This window comes from Galleria mellonella, unplaced genomic scaffold (assembly GCF_026898425.1).
Source record: "Galleria mellonella isolate WM207_F2 unplaced genomic scaffold, CSIRO_AGI_GalMel_v1 utg35, whole genome shotgun sequence".
NCBI classification, from domain to species: domain Eukaryota; kingdom Metazoa; phylum Arthropoda; class Insecta; order Lepidoptera; family Pyralidae; genus Galleria; species Galleria mellonella.
Genome location: NW_026442082.1, coordinates 4,777,322 through 4,786,693, shown reverse-complemented (window position 1 = coordinate 4,786,693; position 9,372 = coordinate 4,777,322). Strand labels below are relative to the sequence as shown.

Sequence of the window (9,372 nt, the reverse complement as noted above, 5' to 3'; positions counted from 1 at the left end):
ATTACAATTTTATCAAGAAACATATAAAAATCGCTGCCAAGTTTAAAATCCAATACTTCGTCATATTAGTCTTCAGCCAAACTTGACCTACTTTTTGAGCTCACATTGTAAACAATGGCGACATGGTGTCTATATGGAAACCTTGACTTTCAAGGAACTTGGCTGTCTACAGTTGCCAGAAAACTAAACTTGTTGCTAAATTTATTATTCTTCTTTACAATCCGTTCAAAAATAAATTAGGGAGACTGTGTTAAGCCAAAAATTAAAGATTCTCAATTCTTCTGTATTTTTTTATAGCCTATTTGGATTCACGTATTAACCTCATTGTAATTATGTGGCGATTTTTCTTTGTGGAAACAAATCCAGTCTGTCATGAAGCAAAATCTATTTGAAGATATAATTTTGTATTCTAAATTCAAAAATTTTAATTAAATTCCATTCATGATACTTCAACGTGAAACTACAATTCCGTACGCAAACATAGAGAGAATGTGGTAAATGAATGCGATCAACCGAAAAGAGAATAATCTACTCTCAGTGTTTGAATTGACTGCACCATGCCAGCTCACTAATTGCGTTTCTACTTTCAGTACTCATCTTTGTTTTTCTTTTATCACCATATTTTTTTCTATATTCAATTCAAATATTTTGTGTTTTATATGAAAATGAAAGCTAAAACAAACATAAGTAATAAATCCTTACAAACTCAGGATTTGAAAACATATTTCTCTGCTATGCAGCTGACCGACTTGGTTTCTAATGACACTATCGAAAAAAAGTTATTGCTCAATAGTAAATTCAGTTCAAATGCTCTTTGATCGTCAGTATCTTTGAAGTAGATGTCATCTACGTTGTCGTAAACTAATGTCCTGTGATCCTATTTTGCGCTGGGAATACACAATTTTTGCTCTATCTTTAAAGACTCTCTTTCATACCCTTTTTGATGTGAATAAAATTATTACGGTCCCATAAATGAGCTTTACAAAATTCTATTTACCTTCAAGTTATCCGTGCCAAAATAACGAAGATGAAGGTTGCATGCAGATGCCGTTTCATGAATACTATATAGCTTCAAAATTGGGTCAAGTTTGGATAGAATTTCATATAGGTCATAGAGCAGTTGGGTTACATAATACTCTTATATCAGATCCAGCCCGACTCCGTCAAAGGGATTATGTTAACAGTATTGACAGTTTCGTGTCATGTTTATTTTTATTTAACTACCCAAGAAGAAAAATGGAAAGTAATGTTTTTAGCGCTATATCTAGTTTCACTAGTTGCAAGATTTGATAAAAATGATATGTGGTTACATTTCCCATAATGGTGGGAACAGATTTTATGATATTGTAAAAACCAAACCTTAACTTGATGTTCACTATAATAGTTGCTCTACATTCCTTTCTTTTTTTTTTAATTTACTTATTCATATTTTACTTTTATATCAGTAAAGTTTCAGTTTTACTACAAGAAACATAAGTAGAAATATAATAAAATATTTGAGCTTCTATTACTAAATGGACACATTCAGACTTACTATTTCTTAAAGGTATATGAGGTATATGTCAGCATACGTTTCTCTAATTATATTTTTCTATTTCTCCGTATATTTATTTTATGTATATTTATTTACATAATAATTTTTATATGCAACTAATTCCGTATGACTGGGATATTATTGAATGACTCCGGGAAACGGATTGTTAGTTATAGGATCTAACAGCCCCATTGCTAGCAATATCCTAACAGAAGGACCTTCTCGCGGTTCCATTTAGAAACTATCGTGATTAATTTATTGTTGAATTTGTCATGATGGGCCAACTGATTTGCATCATCTTCGCCTATCATTCCTCACTGGTATATACCGATAGCGCAGGCAGGACTGCCGTTCCATTAACATCCATTAAAAAAATGTAGTGACATTGAAAATAAAAATAAAATATATTATTTAATGAAAGTAGCTTATCTTTTCTATGTTAGGATTGACGTTAATACGAAATCCCACGAAGATTTGTTGAAATGTGAAGGCGCCAAAAAGTAAATAATGAACAAACTTTAACATTTACGTTATAAGCCTGGATTATTTATATAGCACAGCTTAATTTTATTAGTAGTTAGCGCCTATACAAAAGGGAGAAACAATATTTTACAGCAAAATGGAGACAAAAGCAAGGGTTTTATTGCCGGAACAAAAGCCTTGTTACAACTATTAATCATTGGGTACAAATTAAACACAATCCATTTGTTAGTAACGCTGAAATATCGTTTAACTTACTCTATATCGATTGATTTATACTTGTTTTTTACAACAAAGGGGGCAAACGAGCATGCGGCTCACCTGATGGTAAGTAACTACCGTCGCCCATGATCACCCACAACACCAACGGCATTGCAGATGTGCTATCGGCCTTTTAAAAAGGAATTAGCTCTATTCTTAAAAGTTATGATGGTAAAGGTTATATCGGTTCGAAAATACTGCTGCTGGAAGTTGATTCTAAAGAGTGGTTGTGTATAGAAGAAAGTGCCTTGAAAAACGTGGTGAAAGTCAGCAGCAGGTATCAATCCCCATGATAAATTCGTTAGAAGATGCACAGAAATGCAACATCTCTGCGCAGTTTCAGTGGGTTTCATTCATACTAGATTGTACTTTTTTTATGAGACGAAAATGGTAACCCTGCCCACGTCACTGGTATGCACTGGCGGGGCATAACCGAAGAAGTAAGTCACCTTGATAGGTGAGTATAAAGTCAGGTCAGTTGATCCAACGTAATTAATACGTCAAAAATTAACCACGACTGTTTGCAGAAGTAAGTATGAGGAAGTCAACCTGACAGAATATTAAGCTAATAGTTTTATCCTCTATATTTTATTTTCAGTGATAATGGTAACCCTGCCTGCGCTATCAGTATACGCTGGCGGGGCCCCAGTGAAGGTTGATAGGTGAGGACGAAAACAGGTCAGTTAGTCCATCGAGACGAATTCAATAGGGATTAACCAGGATGGCTGGTTGATGGTCCAGGGGAAACCACATGGAGGTCAATTTGATAGATTATATTCTTAGCAATGGAGCTGTTAGATCCCATTTATAAATAATTAATTCACCTGCTACAATAAATGTTTAGTTTAACAAGATTTTCGCTGAGTTCTTTTACATCTTTATACAATGCGACACCAATTTTTTCCTGATATTCTTACTCTTCCCGTTCTTCCTTTTTACACTCTATTTTAATGTTGGATATCCTAGTATAGCATCATATCGTATTAATATAAATTAATAATAATAATAATATATTTTTCATCGTGCCTCCCACCAAATTGTTTATAATTACTCCTCTCCATCCAAAGGTTGCCTGGAAGAGATCGCTCTTAGCGATAAGGCCGCCCATTGTTCTCTCATTGTGATTATTTCTTGTAATTATTTATATTTATAATAAGTTTACTATTGTAATCTTTTGGAGGAAACAATAAAGAGTAACTGTCTATCTATAAAAAATATATTTTAAGTAAGACCTTTAAAAACACTAAAGATCACATTCAGTTTGGTGCAGTAATTTTTGCATGATTTCAGAACAAGATATGTAGATAAACAGATAAAAATTCTAAAAAATATATATTTTTTATTTCTTAAATATCTTGTATGTACAAACAGACATCGCGTATTTATTTTAATATATTAGTAATATTATCCATAAAGTTATATCTTGTAATATCTACAATGTTCTGGTAAAGTACCCACTTAAAATAAAGCAGTAATGTTCTACTATTTTAAAGTTCAGTTTAAATTGACTTTGCGTGTAACAGATTAAATCCAAAACTCAAATTAAACTCTACAACTACAGATGGGCAAAGCACCGGGTTTAAACCCGGTGCTTTGGTAAAAACCCAATAAACACCCATAAACTCCCATAATCACCCAAAAAATAGGTTTTTACGTATTTTTTTGAAAATATGTAAGTAATACCAATAAATTATTTTTATAAATTGTATTGATCAATTCTACAATATTAAATAAAACGTTAACTAATAATATTTCAGGAAATTTTAAAAATCTATATATAATAAAATGAAAGTAATTAATTTTCAGTGTTTTCATGTTGCAGTTGATCAACATGTTGGCCTTTTTTGCTTCCCGTAGATACTTTAAAATTTCTTCATAACACCTCGTTCGCACACATGGCCGTATATATTTAAATTCTTGAGCCACTAACAGTCCGAAATACTCATTTCTTTTATCCTCTTCTCCATAAATTAAGCATTTAGAACAGTTTGTTTCTTCTTTCAGTAAATTTTCTTTTACTTTATCCTCGTTTTTTTCTTTGTTGCGACGACGCTGGGTAAATCATCTGGACACTGGGTCTCACTATCGCCAAATATATTTGGAGATCGGCTTCGGCTACGGCTTGGCAGACATTTTTTTCTTTCTACAATTTTAAATTAAATTTATTAGAATAAATGCTTCGAACACACGCGATCTAAGTACCTTTTGTGTTTATTATACCTTACCTACCTAGGTATAAAAAGAGTACTTACGTAGATTTTCTTTTATTAACTGTTTTATACGAAGATCTTGATCTCTCAAATTAGCATCCATTTTACTTCCAGTGATTATCAACTAAATTAATAATCCACAAAGTATTAAATAACGTTTTTATGAAATATTTAGCACAAAAACAATACCCTTTAAATATCGATCGTCAGTAACTGTGGCTGACTTACCTATATTCTAGCAAGCAGGACTGCCAGATGTGAAGGGGAAATCCCCAATAAATTGTTGCATGTGACTGATGATGTGAGCATGTTCGTTTCATAATAAAAATGTTGCCAGGTAACCAAAAAGTCGTATGTTTTTGTGCGAATTACGATCATAATCTTTACGATCGTACATTAAAAAATAGACAAATAATAGTATGAGTACGATTTAAATCGTATATCTGTCAACCCTATTAGCAAGACAGCGACAAAATCACGTTGCATAACAATGTAGCCCAAGCTTATATCTTATGAAATATACGGAAGAGATACACACTTAGAAAAAACAGAAATGTTGTTCTTTGTGGAAGTCATTGATGAAATTCTATGTATTTTAGCCCGCAAACTTTCTTCAAACAAAAACAGCGCCATCTAGTATCGAGTTCTGTAATTATCTCTTTGTTTATGGATTTGAAGTAAGACCGCCACGCATGCAATACATTATGACTGGGGATTCCCATATTCGTCGACGCTGAATATGAGGCGACGACAATCACTGTCAAACGTGTTCACTATTACTCTGACTCTGGTAACGTGACTTCCTGGTAACGTGTTAGGTAGGAAAAGCAGTAAAAAAGTGCATATTAAGGGAGCAGATTTGAAATAATATTTATACTTAACAAGAAATAATTAAAGGTAAGTGGATTTTTGAATGATACAATTATATCATGATCACTTAACAATTTTAACTTAAAATTAGATGTATTATTACAAGCTTTTATTTAGCTTGCGTTATGTAAATAAAAGTATGTAGGTATGTTCGTATGTTGATGCAATTATCCTCAATCCTCAACCGACTGGGATAAAATTTTCCATACACGTTTATTTTGGATGATAGTGCATAGTTAGCTGAGAGTCGTCATTGGATAATAATGGTGGATAGCCTAAGATGTGTACTAGATATTTATTTTTAACATAATATGCGTAAGTACCTAATCGAATTAAAGAAGTTGCTGAGAAAAATACAGAACAATACGATAATAAACTAGCGTCTGCGTTTAATCCTCCGAGGAGATGTAATTTTACAAAGGTTTTTTGTATTTATTTTATTATTTTTTTAATAAATTTATTGTAAATAACAAGAAATAATCATTGTAAAAAAATAGGCACTCTATTGTTGAATTTTCGTCAGACCAACTAATCATCGTTCATTTTTTTAGGTTCAATGGGGAGACCTAAAGATTTACGCATATGGGAGCACTACCGTACTTTACCAAACAAGTCTGTTTCTTGCAAGCTTTGTAATAAGGTCTACAAATTCAGTAATGCTGCCAAAATGCTTCAACATCTTATCACTTGTCCAAAATCTCCAGAAACATTAAAAGACTCTATGAAACTTATAAAAGATAGCTCGTCCAAAACCAAAATGTCTGGACTGTCAGAGATAGAGACAAATGATTCTTTTATAAGCCCCTCGTCGTCTGCTAACACTATAAATGCTGAGTTTCAAGACACCGATGATCATATAAAAACAGAATTAGCGAGAGCTATATTTGTAACAGGGACGCCATTATCGATGGTGCAACATCCTTTATGGATACAATTTTTCGAAAAATTGCAACCAAAATTTAAAATACCTTCACGTAAAGCTTTAGCGACAAAATACTTAGATAAAATATATAGAGAAATGCGTTTTGAGTTAAATGAGGAACTAAATGCTTGTAGTTACTTACACCTTCAGTGCGATGGCTGGTCTAATTTAAGAAATGAAGGAATAATAAACTTTCTTACGAGTATATCAAAACCTCAACCTGCATACGTTAAAAGTTTGAATACAGAAAGTAATCCTCACACTAGTGAATACCTTAGCCAAGAAGTTGAAAAAGTAATGAAAGTGTATGGAGCAAATAAGTTTCTTGTACTTATTGGCGATAACGCTAGAAATATACAAAAGGCATTCGAATTAACAAAACTCAAATATCCACATGTTGTTCCTCTCGGTTGCTGTGCACATATCCTTAACTTGTTGTGCCAAGATATTGTAAAGATACAAGAAGTAACTGTGTTTATTATGCAAGCCATAAATATAATAAAAACTGTTAAAAGGAGTCAACGATTAAGTTCCTTGTTGATAAAATCAAGGCAGGGTGAAGATTCTACACAAACACTAAAATTGCCTTGTGCTACAAGATGGGGAAGTATGTTACTTCGTTAAAAAGTTTGAAAGCAAATAAGATAGCTTTGCAAATATTAACAGTTAGAGAAGATGTGGTAATTTCAAGAGATATTAAAGATTTAATTCTAAGTGATGATTTCTGGACGAAGACAGGGGAATGTATAAGTATTTTGGAACCAGTCACTGAAAGCATATTTTACTTAGAGAGCGACCAGAATCGTTTGCATCGCACATACATTACATTTAGAGATGTACAAGCTAAGATACGTTTTGCATTAAATGAGATTTCGACATTGAGCGAAGAAAGCAAACAGCAGATTCTAACATCAGTATCTTCAAGATGCAATATGGCAATGAGGCCAATACATTTTGCAGCATATATTCTAGACCCCAGGACTCTAGGAGTCGAACTTACTCAAGAGGAAGAACTTAAGGGTATGGAGTTTATCTACAATTTAAGCCAACACTTAAGTTTGTCAAATGTAATGGCAGATTTGGCGTGTTATAAAGCTAAAGAAAACTTTTGGGCCAGAGGATTTGTATGGAGCTCATTAGATAGCATTGAGCCCCTAATATGGTGGAAAAGTATTTGTGGTTCCACTGAGTTAAGCATATTCCCTGTACTTCGGCAGCCACTGAGCGTTCCTTTAGTATCCAAGGCTACATACATAATAACAAAAGAAATCGACTTACAACTGAAAGAACTGAAAAAATTTCATTCATTTGTTATAACTGGAATCTTAAACATAAAGCTGAATGCGAGGACATTCAGTTTAATGAAGAAAATACCTTAGAAGCTTTCATTGAGCAAGTAAATGAACATAACAGTTTAGACGAAATAGAGCCTATCGAACCTATACAATTCATCGCTTGTAATAACTCTGAATCTGACAGTGATTGACTGTAGTTTTACATTTTACTTTCATCTCTTTCTTAATAAACTCAAAATCAAATTAAAAGTTTTTTATTCTGTAGGCTGCATAATAATATTGTCTATGTCCAGTATAGTGGACGTCTTGCGGCTGAGATGACGATGATGAAGTACAAAATCATAAACACCCAAAAATTTGGGTGTTTATGGGGTTTAAACCCAATAAACCCAAAACACCCGGTTTTTACCCACCAGACTTTAAACCCACCCAGGTGGATTGCCCATCTCTATCTACAACTTATAACTGTAATAACCGACTCATAAAGATATATTTTCTATATCGCCTTAACTGCGTATTTGAGTTAGACGATTTTTATTTCTATTGCGTAGTATATAGGTTCAAATTTGTACAAGACAGACACGTACAGAAGTGTTAAACACACGACATAATAAAGTCTTTGAAGTGATACAAAGCACAGATTTATTGCTCAGTATAACAATCGTTAAAGACATCGGTAGCGTATGTGTTATATTGATACGTTACAAGGACAAATATTTTTTTTTTTTTTTATACAACTGAGGTGGCAAACAAGCATACGGCTCACCTGATGGTAAGTGGTTGCCGTACCCTATAAACAGCTACAACACCAGAGGTGTTACGCGTGCGTTGTCGACCCTGAAGAAACCTCTTTACTCCCCTTTTGACTGTAACCATGTAACCTTTTGGAAAAACCTCAGCAGGGAGCTCATTCCATAGCCTGAGTGTTCGTGGGAGGAAACATCTCTGAAACCGCGCTGTACGCGACCATTGAGGCTGTAGGATATGAGGATGAACTCCCTGTCGATGGCGAGCCGTACGATAGTTGAAAGTGTCATCCTCACTTATCACCGTTCACTGGCACCCCGCTAGTGTATACCGATAGCGCAGGCGGGGTAACCATGCCATTTTCACGCATAAAAAAAGACCATCCCATGCCGGGACCACATAGCGACTTACACTTAACATATAGGATACTTTATATAGGTATTGATTAACGCGTGCGAAGCCGCTAGATACAATTAGTATATGTAAATGTGAACATGTGTTTGTTACTTCTTGCGTTTTAAACACTTAATCAAAAATTAGAAAAAGTGCTATTATAATTTAATTAAATGTGCTCCGATCAAATTGTTTATAATTACTCCTCTCCATCCAAAGGTTGCCTGGAAGAGATCGCTTTTAGCGATAACTTCGCCTATTGTTTTCTCATTGTGATTATTTCTTGTAATTGTTTATATTTATAATAAGTTTACTATTGTAATCTTTTGGGAGAAACAATAAAAAGTATCTATCTATCTATCTATAGGTAATATTTTGGAATAAGAAGGACGTAAACTATTTTTTATCTCAGACATTTAATATATCCTTGTTATGCGAACGAAGTTAAGGGTAAAAGCTTGTATTCAAGTAAGAGGAAACAAAAAATTTTTGGTCACTAACTGGCCCGATGGCCTTTAACGTGAAACTTTGCGAGTTATATTGAAACCAACAAATCAATTTGGGAAGAAATGTGTTTCGTGTTTTAGCACAAAGTTTTACTCTGAATTGTAGGCCCTTTGGGTCAGTTTGTTTGGGATCAAACACGCAATGTATGCTTGC

At 33.7% G+C, this 9,372-nt stretch overlaps 1 protein-coding gene across 1 annotated transcript; it reads left to right on the top strand.

Moving 5' to 3' along the window:
- The first annotated feature begins 4,899 nt into the window (after positions 1-4,899).
- Positions 4,900-7,439, top strand: LOC128201123 (uncharacterized). Its single transcript, XM_052896912.1, has 2 exons — positions 4,900-5,382; positions 5,907-7,439. Exon 2 carries the CDS (start codon positions 5,912-5,914, stop codon positions 6,899-6,901), a length of 990 nt encoding a protein of 329 aa, XP_052752872.1. The 5' UTR covers positions 4,900-5,382; positions 5,907-5,911; the 3' UTR covers positions 6,902-7,439.
- Positions 7,440-9,372: the final 1,933 nt, after the last annotated feature.